This window comes from Carcharhinus amblyrhynchos, chromosome 10 (genome assembly GCF_965287045.1).
Source record: "Carcharhinus amblyrhynchos chromosome 10, sCarAmb.v2.hapA, whole genome shotgun sequence".
NCBI lineage: Eukaryota > Metazoa > Chordata > Chondrichthyes > Carcharhiniformes > Carcharhinidae > Carcharhinus > Carcharhinus amblyrhynchos.
This window is the reverse complement of record NC_137333.1, coordinates 65,362,796-65,383,515: the sequence shown is the minus strand read 5'-3', so window position 1 is coordinate 65,383,515 and position 20,720 is coordinate 65,362,796. Positions and strand designations below refer to the sequence as shown.

General features: G+C 43.6%; 1 protein-coding gene across 2 annotated transcripts in view; it reads right to left on the bottom strand.

Moving 5' to 3' along the window:
• The window catches only part of dync2h1 (dynein cytoplasmic 2 heavy chain 1), a 546,351-nt gene that overhangs the window by 12,921 nt on the left and 512,710 nt on the right, over positions 1 to 20,720 (bottom strand). For both annotated transcript variants that reach the window (XM_080197215.1, XM_080197216.1), the window contains 2 exons: positions 4,645 to 4,754; positions 4,399 to 4,480 (listed from right to left, as the gene is read on the bottom strand). In XM_080197215.1, the coding sequence (XP_080053341.1) occupies positions 4,399 to 4,480; positions 4,645 to 4,754 (192 nt within the window). The remainder of the gene's footprint in view (positions 1 to 4,398; positions 4,481 to 4,644; positions 4,755 to 20,720) is intronic.

Here is a 20,720-nt window from a genome sequence, read left to right as displayed (position 1 = left end):
TCCTCAGTTCATCAGAGACTTCTGCCAGAGTGCTGCACTGCTCCTGATGCTGGGGCAGACTGGTTCCTGCCTCCATCTGCATGCTGAGCTGCTCTTCATGGTCAGCAGCATGCTGCTAGGCCCATGGACTCGCCTGTGACACTGAGCTAGATCAGGACTGCACCTGGGATTGGGGAATATCAGCATCTCCTGGTGCCTCAAAGCAGTGTTTATCTGGACAGGACTGTGCAATGGGACACATGTTTCCACCACCACAAAGGTCTGAAGTTCAACCAGGGGTGGAATGTGGGGAGAGGCTGGGATGGCTGTGAGGCCTAATGAAGGCGAGGGGCATAATGTGGGAGGAGGGCTATGCATGGCTTGGGTTGGGGGAAAGGCAAGGGCTCACAATGGCAGGCAGAGGGTCAAGGTGATAGATGAAGATGAACAGTGGCAGAGAAAAGATAATGAGAGGGAACCAGGACCTGACAAGGCCGCATGAAAAGCTTGCAAACTGGGGGTCAAAGAGATACCTCATTGTGTACTGGAAGGGGATAGATGAAGACACCAGAGGTGGTGGGTAGAGGTCCAAGTGGCTTATGGGCACCTCACACGTGGTGGTTAAATTGAGGAACATACTTCTTCTTGAGGCTGCTACCCTTTTACCTCTGGGTTACTGACATCCTGAAAACAGGTGGGATGGAGAGTTACATGAGTGTGCTGGGCTGGGTTTTTAAATGTGACGCAAGAAGTTTAGAACATTTCAGCTGAAGTGGGCAGACAAATCAGCTGCTGGCCTGCCAGGAGAGTAGGAGGGGAACTTGTTTGTACATAATTAGTAAACTTCCACATGAGAATCTGATGCAGGATCCTGTTATTCCGGCTTGCGGCACAAACCCCAATGAAGCCGCCCATCATCACACTTAATCTTAAAATGGTAGAATCCATCCCTACACATTTTTAAAATAATAGTGTATCATAAGAACATAAGAAATAGGAGCAGGAGTAGGCCATCTAGCCCCTCAAGCCTGCCCCGCCATTCAATAAGATCATGGTTGATCTGAAGTGGCTCAGTTCCACTTTCCCGCTTTCTCCCCATAACCCTTAATCCCGTTGCCTACCAAAAACCTATCTACCCATGTCTTCAATATATTTAGCGAGGTAGCCTCCACCACTTCAACGGGCAGAGAATTCCAGAGATTCACCACCCTTTGAGTGAAGAAGTTCCTCCTCAACTCCGTTCTAAACTGCCCCCCCCCCCTTATCTTGAGGCTGTGCCCTTTAGTCCTGCTGTCCTTTCTAAGCGGGAAGAATCTCTCTACCTCTACCCTATCCATCCCCTTCATCATCTTATTATCTTAGAATTATCAGTTGATCCTTCTGGCTGAGTCTACTTCACCGATGATATCAATGTGTCAATTGGATTTTTCTCTGTTTAAAATTTTCAGTGTCAAAATAATTTCAGTGTGAAGTTGAAAGAGATCGAAAGATTTTAATAGGCTTGACACTCAACATGTCCATCACTTCAGAATAGCGATCAACAAAACAGAAAGCTGAACTGAATAACTAAAATAATAGAGCACAATTTAGAAGAAGTCATATTAAAGTTGTAGAATGCAGCGATTCAACCAAATCTTAATGAGCAGTGTATCCATTTCTGGTCATTGTAATAGAAGCCACAGAAGGAGTTCATGGAAGAGCCACAAGAATAATGCCTGAATTATGAGTACAGACTGGGGAACTTGGAATGTTCAGCTAACAAAGGAGATGACCTGCAGGTAATCTTATGATTGTATTTGATAGTGAATGGTATCAGAATGTTAGATCTGGACACTACTGAACCATGATGGTTAAAAAGGGGGGCAAAGGAGCAAACTGGTAAAAACCAAATTTACAACTAATATCAATAACATTAACAACAATTAGCGCTTCTAATGTGGAAAATGCTCAAGATGCTTTACAAAGTGGGGAGGAACTGCTGTGCAATCAAGGGAGAGACAAAAAACGTGACTGAAGCTTGGACAAAGCATAAAAGGGGCGATTTTCACAAGGTATAAGTGCTGAATTCAGAGGAAAACTGGTATAAATCACAATTGTTTTTTCAATGCAACTTCAGACATGAAACTCCCACATTCTGTGCAATGCAGAGGTCACAATTGTGAAAACTGGGAGTGCGGGGCCTATTCACACTGGAATCTGACAGTTCTGGGCATCTGCATATGCATAGTGGCACTGAACTGTCAGCCTGAAATTTACTGGCCAGCTCGATCGCTCGCCAGCCTGAGACCCTCGCAGTGCTACCCCTCCACTCCCCCTATGGCCCGATCACAGACTCCACATTCATCCCCGGGCCAGCCCCAACATTCCCCCCAACCTCGTCTCGAGCGCCCTAATCTCCAGCCTTCCCCACTCCCCCAGTACAGTGACAATCTCCCTCCCCCCGGCAGACTCCTCACCCCGGCAGATCCCCCCCCCACAGGAGGCAGATTCCACTGGCAGATCACCCACACCCCAAGCCCACTCCAATCGCTGGCTTCCCTCCACCCCCAATTGATTCAAATGACAGCAGGGCCCCCACCAATTGCCCCTTGGCCCCCCCAGCTGGTCCTGCCCCCAATAGGCCTCTTCCACCTTGGCACTGCCCCATGTCTGATGGACAGTGCCAAGGTGCCCCCTGAGCATGGGCACTTTGTCCCTTGGGCACTGGTAGGGTGTCCATGCCCAGGTGTCACAATTCCACCACTTCAATCTCTGGGGAGGGCCCCCGATTGCTCCCCTGCATTCCAGCAAGGTCTCTCACTATTCCCTGAAAGTGGGGAACTACTCTAATTCCGCTGGAAATTGTACTGGCAGGGTGGGAGATGCTATCAGGCCAGAGACTTCAACCACATTTTAATGACATTCAAATAAGATCAAAATAACCTACCTGCTGTTCCCACTGGTTTCCAGTGTGATCCCGACTGTGCTAGATACCCGTCGCTGGGAGATGCACGTGTGTTGGGAACGCACGCGTGAATCCTGTGAATTGGTGTGCGCGCAATTCTCCCGGCCTGACTTGCCAAAAAAATTAGTGCGTGGGATGGGAGGATTGCAGCCAAAGTTTCTAAAATTTACGGGGATGATTTTCCAGCTCCGTGTGCTCCTGCACAAATCACACTGGTGCTGCACAGGGTCAGAGAATTGCACGGTAGGGGCCCAGTACATTTAAAAACAGCATCCCGATCTCACTATCACAAAGCAGGCACAAACTCCTCCGCACCTTTGTCGCACCCCACCCCACATAATGGGAAGCCCCCTGCGGGGTTTCCTAAACCTGGCAGTGCAAAGGTGCTGGAGGAAAGTGTCAGGGCACTGCCCAGCCATGTCCCTGACCATACCTGGAACTAAACTCACCACCGACCCACTGGTGTGGTCATCATGACTGATTTACATTTTTGGAAAACCAGTGGTGATTCCCGTTTACATGACAAACCCAGAAGGTAAAGGATTTAGCTGTTTAGGCATATTTCAATCTATTTAAATTCATGATAACCAGGTTCACGCCCTTGGCAGGGGACTGTGGGGAAGATCTCATTCTGAGAACCCACAGATCAAATCTGGTAATGGTCCTCTCACGAGAGTTAGCAGCAATAATGGGATTTGCATCTGCCACAATCAGGGTCAGAAAATCATCCTGAACTGTTTCATACCACCTTGTTGGTTTTTCATTCGGAAGTGCTCAATATGGTATCTAGCTACAGAACTTCCCAGTCCTTCATGCCAGCAGGATTTTCTGCATGCGTATCTCCCAGCGGCAAATATTTCAATGGCTTGACAGCCCTGCTGTTTGGGGTGGGGCTGGAAAATTCCAGTGAAGAGACATGTTATTTTCTATCTTACATTCATATGGACAGAATGGTGAGAATATCAAATTGCAAAGGGAATAACAATTCATACAGCACAAAAAGGGTGTTGATTGATTGGCAAGTGTACACTTCAGCAGTACTCGAGTTCTGTCCTACCAAGTGACCATTTGTCTAAGTTTCCTTAATACTGTTCAGTCTCCTGAAAAATGCTTTTAACATCCCTTTAGGCTAACAATGATGGTCAGAATTTGCCAGCTGTTCAGGCCGGCAGGGTCTTCCGGTCCCGCTGATGGCACACCCCCGCCACAGTTTCCCGGCAGCAAGGGTTGCATTCAACGAGAAACCTTTTTGGCAATGACAGAACCATAAGATCCTGCTATCAGCTAATGATGGCCCCCGCCACAGCTGTGAAACATGTGGCAGGCTGCACCGAAACCTGCCTGATTTGTTTCAACAAATTCTATGTCATCAAGTTTTTAACTCCAAGATGATTGCCATTTAGTGGTGATCCTATCATTAAAAATATCATAAAGTTTAATATCAGATAGTTGATGATGCTTTTTGTTAAACCTACCCTGACTTGAAGTTTTGTGTCCCGTATCTGTCCCTTCCATGTAGCAACAAATTTCAGGCTGTCTATTGAGCAACCCATAACTCTGCAACAAAAATAAATTATTTAAAGAGACTGGACATTTACATCTAAAATTTCTTACTAACTTAAATTTGACTGAACTATGTACATGGACAACTAAGTATCTTTGCTCCGCCACAGCTCCTAGTCTATAGATCATTAAAAAAAAATTAGTTTTTCAAGGGTTACCTTGCAGTTTCTTGACGCAGAGCATTAAGAAAGGTATCTGGATGGAACAGTTCAGACAGGTCTAGGGTATCTGAGAGAAGTGTCTGATTTTCAGCTTTTTCAACCCAGTGCTGTAACAAGATGCAGACATGAAATGCAGCAAGAATTCATTTCAAATTTTCCACTCATTAGATCAACTGGAATTGTGTTTCAAATTCTTTCATGGTTTAGTTCTTTAAAATTATTTTAAGTATGTTTTGAATTACAGTTATTTTCGTAGAACGTATCATAGAACCCCTACAGTGCAGAAAGAGGCCATTCGGTCCATCAACTCTGCATTGACAACAATCCCACCCAGGCTGTATCCCTCTAACCTCACACATTTACCCCACTAATCCTGCTAGCCTAAGCATCCCGGGACACTAAGGGGCAATTTAGCATGGCCAATCAACCTAACCCGCACATCTTCACACTGTGGGAGGAAATCGGAGCAAACTCCAGACAGTGATCCAAGCCGGGAATCAAACCCAGGTCCATGGAGCTGTGAGGCAGCAGTGCTAACCACTGTGTCACCATGCTGCCTTTATTTTGTATTTTAGATTTAAAAAAATTACAGATTGATATAGGGAAAAGAAATCTGAATTTGGCATTAAAGACAGGGTTAACTATGAACAATGGATGCAGTTAAACAGATACGCAGCTTCCAAAATGATTCTGTTTTGTTCAAAACAACAGCAGACCTTCCATCCATTAACCAATGTAAATGATCCAAAATAGAACTATGCCCTCGAAGCCATGGTTTTGGCCTCCAAAAAATGTTAATGCAAGCAGCACACAAAATTGAGCAAGATGCACTTTTGGTAAAATCCAAATGTGAAAAGGAAGTTGAAGAGATCTAACAGATAAAAGATAAGCTATTCTAATAAAAATAACACACCCAATTTTGTTTAGTCTTCTTTGGCTAAAGTTTACATGTCCCATTTACACTGGAGTGAAACATGCTTTATCTAATTCTACACATTAATTGTGGATACAAATCAGAAGATTGCACTGTGACAAGATGTTTAGTCTGTCAAAAGCCGTTGTATGAGTATTCCAATTGTACATTTAATAACTTTATATTATTTGTATCTTTCAAACCACAGGCTTTTAATAGTTCATTCACGAACATGTGTAGACATTAAAGCCAATTAATAAGACAATGAGTGGGATTCTCCACACAACCTGCTGCATGGAGGTGGCCCTTCATTGGCCAGTGACAGGATCTTCTAGTCCTGCTGTTGTCAATAGGGTTTCCTGATGAATGCATCCTTTGCTGCTGGGAAATGCTGCATGTGGCCTTTTCCAGGCTGGAGCAGGCTATTAGGTTACCAAAGCTTTATAAAGGAGTTGACTGACACACTACTTGCTAAGGCAGGGGAAAATGTTGCATTCCTTCATGTCAAAGAGGAAGTCAGAGCATGCACGTGGCTTCGCCAGGACTGGAGATCTCTCTGTGATGTAGGGTGCCTTTGACCACAAACAAGTTGCTTTACAGACATCGCATCCAAAGTGCAAAGGTCCAACTTGCTGAACGTACAGTTGATTTTTGACCATGCTCAAATGTTATGCAGGTGGAGGCCTCATATCCTGACAGTAGTCAGAATGCCTTTATTCTGCTGTTCCATCAGTATTTGAGCCACCACATCAAACCAGAGTGGCTATTGGGTAACAGAGGCTATCTGCCCACTATCTTGCTTAAGGATCCAATGAGCAATCCATCCACATGTGAGCAGCATGTATAAGACAACTGCTATGCTGCCACATGAACATCAGAGAGCAGACTATTGGAGAGCTGGTCAACAATTCCACTGCATGGACTGCACTGGAGGAGCCCTGCTGTATTTGATAAGAGTGAGTTTCATGATTTGTTATGGACTGCTGCATCCTGCACAACCTCATTGTCATGAGGACACAGCTCTTGTCAACAATGATTTGCATTGAGCAGCTAAGGAGGAAGAAGATGGAGAGGCAGGGAAGGGAGAACCAAGACATCCAATTTGCAGGGGTGTCTATGATCGGCTGATATATTTTGACTCACCTGACGAAGGAGAAGCACTGAGAAAGCTAGTGGTGTTTACTACCAAATAAACCTGTTGGACTTTAACCTGGTGTTGTGAAACTTCTTACTATATTTTGTGTTACCAATGAACACAATCCCAGTTCCCCATTCACCAGCAGTCTCACAACCTTTCTATTACTTACCATCACAGCATCCCCTTGGTTACAATGCTGAAATACAAACTACCACAAAATATTCCAAACCAACTTCATTAAATTAACCATCCAATATTCCATCCAAAAGTCCACTAATTGACCGCATACACTAGTCCCTGTATTATGCGTACCTTTGCCTGGCCTCACAGTGCAATCCCAGTGGCTGCAGCACAGTTGGTGCAAGCTGCTGACTTTCAGTGGAGGAGTCTGCAAATTACCTTGCAGGATGAGCTGGAGCAGCTCTAGCTCTTGAAGACCTGTTTTCAGACCTCAGCAAGATGGCAAGCTATATCTGCTTCATCAGGCCATGCCTATCCTGCTAGTTAACTGTTGCAGCCTTAGGTTATGCGCTGCCTTGTCTTGTAAGAGGGAAGAAGATGTCAATAAATGTGGTGAGATTTGCTTGGGCAATGTGGTTGTCATAGTCAAATAATTGGCAGTGTTTACAATGTTGATACGTTAGTGTGAGGCTTGCAACAGTGCAAAGTATGTGAGGAAGAGGTGAAGCTACGAAACTTCGGTATGAGTTAAGTTGTGAATATCAACTTTCAGAATATACTTCTTAGTTTCAGGCATTAAAGTTTTTAATTGTAGAAAACAAGGTAAATGCAATTGAAACAAGCTTGGAGTCCATTATATTTAAAAGATTAAGGTCATGTTGAATTAAGGGGTTTACAGCTAGAAAACGAGATCATAAAATGGGCTGACTTAGCTAAGAGCTGGAGAATGTTGTCTGCAATCACTGCAATAAGGGCAGACCAGAAAAGTTTGTGTTTTGGGAGTTTGAGCTAAATTAGGATAAAAGCATTTAGTAAACTTTCTCGGGTTGTAAAATCCATTTGTTTCTACAGATCAAACACAACAGGCGTGCTCTTACCAGCTTGGTGAGCCACTAAGATAGAGCGAGAGGTGGAAAATTGGATTCATGCCCCATTTCTCGCCTCTTACGATCTTGCCTGTCCCGTTTTGCTGGCAAAATCAGGAAAGGCACGCTGCTGATTTAAATATTGAAAACAGGTTTTACATGTCATTTCCAAGCCTCAGACACAATTATCCAGGCTCACTTATCTTAGTTCCCTCGCTGGTCAAGGTCCTCACCATCGAGGACCACAGATGGTTCCCACCATCTGTGACGGGACCAGGAGTGATGGCCTCGCCAGTGGAGCCGGAGGCCAGTGAAGCCCAATGGGTAGTCGGGGGTAGTGCCTTGCAATCGCACAGGGTAGTGCCAACATGACATGCTTGCTCTGCCAACCTGGCACCCTGGCAGTGCCAAGAGGTGGGGTGCCATAGGGCAGAGCCAGAGGGGGTACCTGAAGGGTCAGGACTTGATAGAGGCAGAGCTTGATGGGGGAGGCAGGGAGGCAGGTCCATAGGAGGGGAGGGAAGGGGGAACTCTGCAGGACAAGATCTATTCGGGCAGGATGGCGATTAGAAGTGGGGGCATGATTCACCAGTGTGGCAATTGGGGAGAGGGGGCAATTGGTCAGGTGGCCCGGGGGGTGGGGTTGTGGGGAATGTCTGGGGCGGTGATCTGGAAGGAGTGATGAGTTGAGGTGGGGGGAATGAGTGACAAATCTCCCAGTAAACTGTGTACACTGTATACATAGAACACTACAGTGCAGTACAGGCCCTTCGGCCCTCGATGTTGCGTCGACCAATGGAACCAATCTAATGACCGTCTAACCTAAACTATTCCAATATTATCCATATGCTTATCCAATGACCATTTGAATGCCCTTAAAGTTGGTGAGTCCACTACTGCTACAGGCAGGGCATTCCACACCCTTGCTACCCTCTGAGTAAAGAACCTACCTCTGACATCCGTCCTATATTTATCACCCCTCAATTTAAAGCTATGTCCCCATAGTATACTCCCAATAGTATGTTGGGAGATTGGAGTGCCTGTGCAATGGCGCTCCTAGAGCTCAGCGGCTGGCTTCACAGGCGAGCTGAGACTCCATCCCCACTACTAGCGAGAATCACAGTACAGCTTCTATATTACACAGTGTTGTAAATGACCATTATTTACCTTGCTGAAAAAAAGCAAAAAAAACGTGCCATTTTCCCACCCGTTCGACACCTAGAATTATTTTGAGAAACTCTGCCCAATATAGTAAATAAAGGATAATTAACCTAAATGTCTGCTAGGAAACATTCCAGAGTATGGCATTAACATGGGGCAAGGATTAGGATAGCCATTTTGGGATTAAGTTAGAGACTTTGCTATAAATGCAGGGATATCACAGAAACAGTTGCAGTTTGGACTTGGTCTGGTTTGCAGTATACAAGCAGATAGCTGAAGTAAATGACAGTTAGCTAGGATTGTGCTGTGAGCAGACAAAAAAAACTAGCTTCATCATTCACTGTGTGGAATGCAGGTAAGGCTTAATCTCGGGTTGAATTTTGTGAAGGAACAGAAGGTAGAAGGTTGGCTAGTCTGGAACTAGTAAAATAATCGACATTGGTCCTCAAAGAGTCTTGTGGCAAAGAAAGCAACCAGCAAATTAAAAGTATTGGAAAAGTCATCAGAACAAAGGACGGGACATCTGCAGTCAAGAGAAAACAAATGAAAGTTATGCCTCTGAGAATAGGTGGAGCTGAGAGGAATTAAAGCAATCTCTGGAAGACTTTGGCATATTTATGTCTATTCCCTAAAAAAGTAATGTTTACTGCCCCTTACTATACCTAATCCCCACCAATATTTATTCTATTTCCTGACTTTCTAAGACAAAATCATTTCTAACATTTATCCTTATGATATCTTTTATCAGCGCTATCCCTCCTCCTTCTCCATTATATCAGTCTTTTCAAAATGTTGTATACCCTGGAATATTTATTTGCCAACCTTGGTCACCTTGTAACCACGTCTAAATAATGGCAAAGGGGTGTCTTATGAGGAAAGGTTGAGTTGTTTGGGCCCATACTCATTGAGTTTTCAAAAATGTAAGTGATTATATTGAAAAATAAGATCCTGAGAATACTTGACAAGGTAAATACTGGCAGGATAATTACTCTTGCAAGAGCTAGAAGGCATAGGGGGTGATTCTCCCAAAAAAGTTCTCAGTGCCGAATTTGCAGGGAAACTGGCGTAAATCACAATTGTTTTTACAGTGCAACTTCAGACTCGAATCTCTCATACTCTGTGCAATGCAGAGGTCACAACCACGAATATAATTAAAAGCTTGGGGGCGCAGGCACAGTGGCTCCTATTTGTCATCCTCCCGATCGCTAGTCAGCTTGGTCGCTGGCCAGCCTGGACCCCCACAGTGCTGACCCCCCGACCCCTCATGGTCCAATCGTGGCCCCCATGAGCATTCCCAGGCCAGTTCCAACCTTCACCCCCAACCCCCAGCACTGGAGCATCCCGGTCTCAGCCCAACCCCCCCTCCACAGGAGGCAGACTTCCCCCAGCAGACCACCTCCCGCAGCCCACCCCGACTGCAGGCCTCCCCCAAGTCCCAACCAGATCCCCATGAGTGGTTGCAGCATCCCCAACCCCTAGGTTCTGCCCCCTTGGCACTGCCTCATGCGTGGTGGGCAATGCCAAGGTGACCCTTGGGCATAGGCACTTTGCCCCCAGGCAGTGCTGAGGCACAAGCTGGTACTGCCAAGGTGCCAATGCCCAGGGGGCACCATCCTCCCCTGAATCCCTGGGAAGGGGCCCAGTTTCCCTTCTTCACTCCAGCAGGGTCTCCTGCTACTTCCCCAAAATGAGGAGCTAGTCTGAACTCCGCCAGAGTGGAATTGTACTGACGAGATGGGAGATGCTCTCAGGCCCGGAGACTTCCGTCCCGGGCCTGCTAATCAATTAAAATAAGAATTAAAATAGATTTAAATCACTTTCCTGCAATTCCCACCGGCTTCCAGCGTGGTCCCAACCATGCAACATTTCTGGCACTCGGAGATACACGCATGGCGGGAATGCAGGCACGAATCCCGCAAATCGGCCCATATGCGATTCGTCTGGCCCGACCCGCCAAAAAATTAACACGTCAAAATGAGAGAATCACCCCACAGTTTCAGAAAAGGGTCTAGCCAATTTAAAATGAAGATGAGGAAAGTTATTTTTTTCCCAGAAGGTTGAGAATCTTTTGCATTCTCTGCACCAGAGAGCTGTGGAGGCTGTGTCATGGAAAATATTCGAGGCTGGATCAAAAAATTCTTGAAATACTGGGAAGTCAAGGGTCATGAAATAAGCAAGAAAGTGGAGCTGAGGCTTAGATCAGGTCAGTCATGATCTCACTCAATGGCAGAACAAGCTTGAGAAGCCCTAATGCCTTACTCCTGCTTCGATTTCTGATGTTATTCTTCTTACATTTTGAAAAAAATCCTTTTCTGCCTCATCCAAGTTATTTATATAAATAGTAACCATAAGAAGTCACAGCACTGATCCTATTTTCTGCCAATTCAGGAAACATTTATTCACTCTTTGCACAGCTGTACATACATCCACGTTCTCTGTAATTCCAATTAAAGACTGTCTGATTGGACCATATCATTCTAAACGTTCACAAACTACATCCTGTGTTGGATATTAGACAGTGAAGTTTCCAACTTTGTACTCCTGTTGCTAAGTCTTACCTACAAACTGTGTATATTAAAAATTGCTAATGCCTTTGGCAACCTCCTTCTGAGTACACAGTATCTGGGCTCAGTGACCTTTACGTTTAGATCATTAACATTTTGTCATGCAGTTTCTTATTATTTTCTACAGCTCTTCTACATTTACTTCAGCTCCTTTTATATTACTTCTTTAACCTCCTGAGATAAAGACTTAATAAACATGTCTGCCATTCCTTCATGCTCAAGTATAAAATGGTTCCTTTCTCTTTAAATGGTCAGTGGTCCCATATCTTTGCCTATCATTTTACTTCTTGAGTTCTTATAAAACCCCATGTTATTTCTATTTCATTTCTGTGTGCCTTTCCAATCTGCCTTTTTACATGCTTTGATATCCTTTATATCTGTCATAGCTTGCTTCTATACTATTTATACTACATTAGTTCTTTTAAACAATTTTTGGAACAAATTTCCACAAAATTTCTTGTTTTCAATGGAACCTGCACATGATGTGGCCCATCTACTTCTACTCAGAATATATTTATCCTGTACCTTATCCAAGCTACAATTAAGGTGTTGGTTCATGTTACAACTAAGGTGTTGATCTGACATTTTGTCCAAAGAATTAGTCTGGGATTGGTTCTGTTTTTCTGCTGCAATTGGTTAACCTTTAGATCTTTATTTTGCTAACTCTCAACTCGGTAATAACAATTAAAGAGAAACAGAGAAAACTGATTATCTTGGGTCTTCCATGACCTTTTTGTGTACTTTCCAGCATTCAGAAATCCCGGTTTGACAATTAGTGTCCAGCTGATTAAAGCAATTTTTCAGTCCGGATACTATACCCACTTACACACAGAGTAACATCTGTCTGGTTTTCCTTCCTGTGCACACCTCAGCTTCCATCCACATTATAAATTCCACTATATTGTGTGACTTTTTATAACCTCTGGAGATGACAGGTGTGACAACACCAGTGTCCGAAAGTAACTCTACAACCATATCAACTGATAGAACAGTCAGTAGTGTTTTTGAGCAGCTGAGCGATGCTGATAGCAAACAAAATAAATTGAACATTAAGTCGTGAGCACTCCTGTGCTAAAATTTTAAAATATTTCAGGTGTAGTGAAAAAGAGAATGGTTGAACAGTAGTTAAAAAAAGACTATTTTTACATTTAATTCAATTTGTACAAACATAATAGCAAGTTCTTTTTTCATTCATTCATAGGATGTGGACATCACTGCCAAGGCTAATATTTATTGCCCATTCCGAACGGACGTTAGTGAACAAGTTGAGTTCTATGGTAGTTTCAGTAGTTTCATGGTCACCATTACTAATACTAGCTTTTCACTTCAGATTTATTTAATTAATTGAATTTAAATTTCCCAGCTTTTTTGGTGGGAATTGACCACATGTCTCCAGATCATTCTGACGAAAGGTTCTCACCTGAATCTTTGGACCGAATTTTCCAGCTGGCATTGGAACCATATGCAGCTCTTCCTGGAGGTGATAAGTTCTGAAGTGGTAAGCAGCAGCTCCAAGAGGGGACTGATTTAAAGAAGATATCAATGGCCTCTTGGCCTGCTGCTGGTACGCTGCCTCTGGAAAGCCAGTGGTTTCTGCACACGCCCTGGGGCTGCTCCAAAGGTGGATAGATCCCACCTCCATAGGAAATGGTCCTTATGGTTGGGCCATTAAATGGCATAACTGGCTACTTGCTTCATTTAAGCAGGCTGCCAACTTTCTTCTTTGCTCACAGCTGGGAAATTGTCTGGAGGGGAATACATCAGGAAGCGCTCTGACACAGCTCCCCCATTTTCTTAGTCCTCCCACTTCCACGGAGTTGGGAAATTTTAACTTGTTTACTCTGTTACTCTTTCCACAGCTGCTGAGGAATTTCTCCTATTTCTTTTTCTCCAGATCATTTGTCCAGGTCTCTGGATTACTTGTCCAGGAGCGTAACCACTATATACCATGCCCAGAAATAGAAGAATTAATCTTAACTCTGTTGCGTACTGTCACCCTACTCAATTTTCTAATGCTTATTGAGTGCTTGAGCCACTAGTGTGAAAGGCAGGTAGAGCGTTCATTACAACTTGCCTTTTGTATTGGTATAAGTGGTCTAGACTCCCTTCTTGAATGAGGCATTTATTCATTGTGTGTAAAGGGGCCTCATGCTTGCTTGAGGGTACTTGTGCAAAAGTGAGTTCTGAATGCAGCCAGCGTCAGTCAGTCAGTCCACACAAGGATTGTAAAGGAACTGCCTGAGAAGTTTGAACTTCTGCTAGGTAGTTACCTTGTGCCTATAACCATCCAATACTTCAGATCGTTCCAACTTTCACAGCAGAATAGTTACCCAGGAGAAATTAGAATGATTAAAATCACTTCCAACCCCTTGGTTACGAGGGTATTGACCTGCCCTGACCCTCCCAACTATCCCTGGAATCACCTGACGACTTCCAGGCTAGGCACAGTGACACAATGGTTAGCCCTGCTGCCTCACAGCGCCAGGGACCCTGGTTCAATTTCCCAGTTTGGGTCACTGTCTGTGCTGAGTCTGCACGTTCTCCCCATGTCTGCATGGGTTTCCTCCAGGTGCTCTGGTTTCCTCCCACAGTCCAAAGGTGTGCTAGTTAAATCCATTAGCCATGCTAAATCCACCCTCAGTGTATCTGAACAGATGCCGGAGTGCGACAACTAGGGGATTTTCACACTAACTTCATTGCAGTGTTAATGTAAACCTACTTGTGACAGTAACAAATAAACTTTAAACTTTAATTTTAAACTTTAGACCACCTCCCACTCCTCTGACTACCCCCCTCTCCCTCCCCGTCCCCCCAAACTCCGACTACACCCCATCTTGACTACCATCCAACCCTCTGGATCACACAGGCTCACACCGCTCTGACTTTCCTCTCAAACACCTGACACCCACATCCTGATTAACCTCCCCCGACTACCTCCCCTACTCCCTAAGTAACCAAACCCACTTACCCCCCCACCCCAATTATCCTCCACCACCCCTGATCACCTGAAGCCTCACCCATTGATCATTCACTCACCCCCCTAACTACACTTTCCCTCATTGGTTAGTGCCATAAAAAGGGGCAAGGTTTCACTTCCCCTGACTCTGCTGCACTGCACTGGTGGAACTCTAGCAACAGTTATGCTGCACATTTCTCAGCAGGTCTGGGTCAGATGTTCTGGATGAGAAATGTGCAGCTCCAGTTTATAAATATTAATTGTGTTTCTCCCTTGGCTGACATTGCAGTGCTGCTGAGTATTTCCAACATTTTAGGTTTTTATTTCAGATTTTGGGCTTCCACAGTATTTTGCTTTTGCCTTTCCTAGAATTGTTAACTTCTGACATCAACTTCCAGCACAAACTGATTATTACAACCAGAAATGTCTGGTTTAGTGAAAACATTTTTTAAAAACCAACTTGAGTTGATTACTTCCTATTAAAAAAATCTCAATTAAACCATCTCTGATGCCCTACCCCCCATCTTTCTGACTATCTTACTTTGTTGAGCCTGAAGTTTTACATTGAATCAGGGCTTTGCTGCTCGTTTACCAGGTTTCACTAATACTCTACTAACATCACCAGATGCACTGACACGCTTATTCTTGTCTAATTATTGCTCCCTATTTTCAGCACAGTAGCACAGTGGTTAGCACTGCTTCCTCACAGAGCCAGGGACCGGGTTTGATTCCCAGCTTGGGTCACTGTGTGGAGTTTGCATGTTCTCCCTGTGTCTATGTGGGTTTCTTCCGGGTGCTCTGGTTTCCTCCCACAGTCCAAAAGATGTGCTGATTAGATGCATTGGCCATACTAAATTCTCCCTCAATGTACCCGAACAGGCACCAGAATAAGGCAATTAGGAGGTTTTCACGGTAACTTCATTGCAATGTGAATGTAAGCCTACTTGTGACTAATAAATAAACTTTACTTCAACTAATTCACTTAAAAATCCAGAGATTTCTTTCCAAACACGTGATTTTTAATTTAATATATTTATTTGTTAATCCTATGACTGTTGTAAGATATTAATCATGGCTGTTTCTGACCAGTTTCTCAGCATCACGTCTTTTTTTGCCATCTGTTCATTCTTGCAGTGAGAGCTCCCCCCAATGGTTCAAAAGTCAGATACTCTAATCAGCAGAGTACAAACCCTATGGACTAAAAATATTGCAGCTTTGACCCCTTTCTCTGTGTGAAGCATTCTGACTTCAACAAAAGGCTGAACTAAGTAGAATGTATTCAACCTTAGCACTCCTGAGATAGGGAGTGAAAAAACTGTCAAGCTTCAAGTCCTGATTGCTATCGAGCAATTCTCAAGTGAGCCTCTGTGGAACGTTGGGTGAGCTCTGACTGTGATGTTGCCCTGTGTGATTAAATAGCCTATCAACACTCACAGTTTGGACTACTACTACAAAAAGAATGGTTGCTTGGGTCGCATATTTGGGTGCAATTCTATCCCCGCCTGTGGTTCAATGTTGGTAAAATTCAGTCAGAGACCCAAAAATCATTTTTACACCAGCGTGAATTTACAACGGAATCTTCTGCTGGTACTGTCTATGGCAGATCGGGAAGCCCGCTGGAGGCCAGTGTGAAACTCATTTGCATCCCGCTTATTCCGCGGCATCAGCAGGAAAACATGCCAGTATGAATCATGGTTGGAAAAACGTAGCAAGCAGATGTTGGGACTCACCTGAACAATGCCTGGAGCTGCCCGGGAGTTCAAGATGGAGGCTGACCTTGGAACACCACAGCAATGTGTTGAGGAAGCATCTACAGGTGGAACTTTCAGGTTCCATGACCAGGAAGGGGTCCACTTTCCAGGCTCAGAATGTTTCTAGAGATCCATCCTCTTCACAGGAGGTCCACCTTCCTTCCTCAGAGTGTTCCCAGAGATCCATTTTCATTTTCAGGTGGTCCACCTTCTATCTTCATTCATAGGTCAGTGATATTGGGCGCTTTTTCAATATGGCACCTGGATAGGATGGTGGATTACGCAACACCTGCCCTGCCACGGAATACAGAGCAAAGCCCCCGGTTGCATAATTAATAAGGTCGAGCCTAGAAGGTTTGACATGTTTTCTCTGTGGCCTCTGCAATGCAAATGTTCCATATTCCCACCCCCCCCCCACAAGACTTTGTCTCCAGATGGGAGAATTCCACCCATTGAGACCATCAGCACCACATTTTGATTTGATTTATTTTGTCACATGTATTAGCATAAAGTGAAAAGTATTGTTTTTTTGCATGCTGTACAAAGTACACTGTTCATAGACAAGGAAACGAGAGAGTGCAGAATGTAGTGTTATAGTCTCATTGAGACGTATAAGATGATGAATGGGATGGATAGGATAGAGGTGGAGAGACTCTTCCCGCTCAAAAAAGACAGTAGGACTAGGGGGCACAGCCTCAAGATAAAGGGGAGGCGGTTTAGAACGGAGTTGAGGAGGAACTTCTTCACTCAAAGGGTGGTGAATCTCTGGAATTCTCTGCCCGTTGAAGTGGTGGAGGCTGCCTCGCTAAATATTTTTAAGAAGCGGGTTGATGGGTTCTTGATAAGAGAGGGGATTAAGGGTTATGGGGAGAGGGCGGGAAAGTGGAACTGAGCCACAACAGATCAGCCATGATCTTATTGAATGGCGGGGCAGGCTCGAAGGGCTAGATGGCCTACTCCTGCTCCTATTTCTTATGTTCTTATGTTCTTATGTCATAGCTAGGATGCAGAGAGAGATCAACTTAATCCAAGGTAGGTCCATTCAAAAGTTTGATGGCAGCAGGGAAGATGCTATTCTTGAGTCGGCTGGTGCGTTACCTTAGACTTTTGTATCTTTTTCTCAATGGAAGCAGATGGAAGAGAGAATGTCTGGGGTGCGTAGCGTTCTTAATTATGCTGGCTTCTTTGCCAAGGCAACGGGAAGTGTAGATAGAATCAATAGGTGGATGGCTGGTTTGCATGATGGATTGGGCTACATTCATAACCTTTTGTAGTTTCTTGTGGTTTTGGGCAGAGCAGGAGACACACCAAGCTGTGATACAACCAGAGAGAATGCTTTCCACAGTGTATCTGTAAAAGTTGGTGACAGTCATAGCTGACATACCAAATTTCCTCAGTCTTCTAAGAAAGCAGAGGCACTGGTGAGTTTTCTTAACTACAATGTTGGCATGGGGGAACCAGGACAGGTTGTTGGTGATTTGGAGACCTAAAAACTTGAAGTTATCGACCATTTCTACTTTGGCCCTGTTGATGTAGACAGGATCATGTAGATCATATCTGATGTAGACAGATTCTCTATCTCATTCCTAAACTCTGTCATGTCATTGTTTGAGATCCGATATACTATGGTGGTGTCATCAGCAAACTTGAAAATCGAGTTGGAGGGGAAATTTTTTTTGTTCTGCATGAGCCTTTTTCCATTCTACCTCATTGAACCCTATTAGCATTTCCTTCTATTTCTTTTTCCCTCTTCTATTTTCCCTTAAAAGTACACAGGTTGGTCATAAGAACATAAGAATTAGGAGCAAGAGGTAGGCCATCTGGTCCCTCGAGTCTGCTCCACCATTCAATAAGACCATGGCTGATTTTATCGTGGACTCAGCTCACTTACCCGCCTACTCATCATAACCCTGAATTCCTTTACTGTTCAAAAATCAATCTATTTTTGCCTTAAAAACATTCAATGAGGTAGCCTCAACTGCTTCACTGGGCAGGGAACTCACCAGATTCACAACCCTTTGGATGAAGAAGTTCCGTCTTAACTCAGTCCTAAATCTGCTTCCCCCTATTTTGAGGCTATGCCCCTTAGTTCTAGTTTTATTTGCCAGTGGAAACAACTTCCCTGTTTCTATCTTATCTATTCCCTTCATAATTTTATCTATTTCTATAAGATCTTCCCTCTTTCTTCTAAATTCCAGTGAATGTGGTCCCAGTCTACTCAGTCTCTCCTCATAATCCAACCCTCTCAATTCTGGAATCAATCTAGTGAATCTTCTCTGCATCCCTTCCAGTGCCAGTATATCCTTTCTCAAGGAAGGAGACCAAAACTCTACACAGTACTCCAGGTGTGGCCTCACCAGCATCTTATCCAGCTGCAGCATAATCTCTCTGTTTTTAGACTCCATCCCTCTTGCAATGAAGGACAAGATTCCATTTGCCTTCTTAATTACCTGCTGCACCTGCAAAACCAACTTTTTGTGATTCATGGACCAAGACATCCAGATTCTCTGCACAGCAGCACGCGACAAATTTTTACCATTTAAATAAAAGTCCATTTTGTTGTTATTCCTACCAAAATGGATGGCCTCACATTTACCAACATTGTACTCCATCTGCCAGATCCTTACCCACCCACTCAAACTATTTATATCCCTTTGCAGACTTTCAGTGTCCTCTGCACACTTTACTCTACCACTCATCTTAGTGTCATCTGCGAACTTTGACACACTACACTTGGTCCCCAACTCCAAATCATCAATGTAAATTGTAAACAATTAATATCCCAACACTGATCCCTGAGGTACACCACTAGTCACTGATCGCCAACCAGAAATGCACCCATTTACCCCCAACTCTTTGCTTTCTGTTAGTTAACCAATCCTCTATCCATGCTAATATATTATCTGTAATGCTGTGCACCTTATGTAATGCAACAGCCTTTTGTTTGGCACCTTGTCGAATACCTTTTGGAAATCCAGATACTTCACATCCACTGGCTCCCTGTTCTCAACCGTGCTCTCAGTAAACTAGTTAAATATGACTTGCCTTTTATGAACCCATGCTATCTCTTCTCAGTGGGACAACTTCTATCCAGGTCACCTCACTTATTTAATGTGGTCACAAGTTCTAAGTTCTAACCACTCTTTAAAACATTCGAGACCTCTATTAGGTCAAGTCGCAGCCTGCTCATTTCTGGAGGAAACAGCCCAATCAGTTCACTCTTTCTGGATAGTTATAATCTCTCAGTTCTGGTACCTTCTGTATAAATCTTTTCTGTAATTTTTCCAGTACCTTAATAATAACATGATGGAGAAATGTGCAGAGTTCTGGCCAAGTATGATCTAACCAAATTCTATATGTGTTTAACATATGTCTTAATCAATGTCTTCAAGAGAGAAAGGAAAACAATGGTCACTAAATACAAATCTGCTTAGCAGTAAAATCCAGCAAATAATCCACCAGATTCATACAGCTGTTAAAGGATTTTAGGTCAGTGTCTTGCAAAATAATTATAACTTTGCAGTAATATATCAGCCAAGCAGAAGTCATGTATTCAAATCCTTTCCTGTGCAATGGAAGGACCATGATTTTAAACTAACTATTTGACCTTTCTACCTAAGACAGTGAGCTAATACTTCAATGTATCTTCTGCGACTCACTGTTTTCTATAATGGTCTGACATAACCCAGTAAATTAAATTCCACTGCTCAAGGGAATGTTAAAATACCATGCACTTACTACTGGAGAGAGGTGGCAGGTGGCCTACAAGACCCACTGAAGAACAACTGTACCTTTTGCACTTATTTCAAATAAGTGTAAAAAAATACATTTTAACATCCCAAGTATAATCATTTGGAGCAATTTTAATTTCTTCGCAGGTGAAATAAATTCTGCATTCTGCAATTCTCCATTTAGTGGCCTCTGTTTTATCCTCTGAAATAAGTTACTTCTTCATATTTTGCAGTATCTTTGAGCTGTGCAGCATTTCCAGCTGAGAAGATAGCTTGATACTTATTCCAAGATCTTAACCATTAATACTTTATAGCTGGACAACTAAGAGCCACACAAGGTGACTGACCTCCTGATTTCTCTTTTCTCTCTTTTGAAATATAATTGACCTTGCCTCATTATCTTGTCTTGAGAACAATGTGGAAATCTGTCCTAATTCTCTGGGACAAAGTGATCCAACAGTACGCACCATTCAGCTAGCAGCTCTTTATTTGTATTCTGTGGTAAAATATTCCTTAAGTCATAAATAACATGAGGTTCAAAAGAAGTACAACTTCAGAATGAAATTTGAAGCTCAACTGCATAAAAGTATAACACAGATTAAAGCAATTGGATAGAATACGCCACTAGGCAAAATGCAAGGAATGAAAAGCAGTGCTTCTCAACTTGAACATTATCAAGTGCTAAAACATATCAAGCAAAGTTTCAAATCAACAGCTGCAGTGGGATTGATTTACATTTTGTCATTTATATTTACATGCTGTCTACATCCTCAGTCAAAGAGAACGACAGGCAGAATTTAATGCCCTTACCAA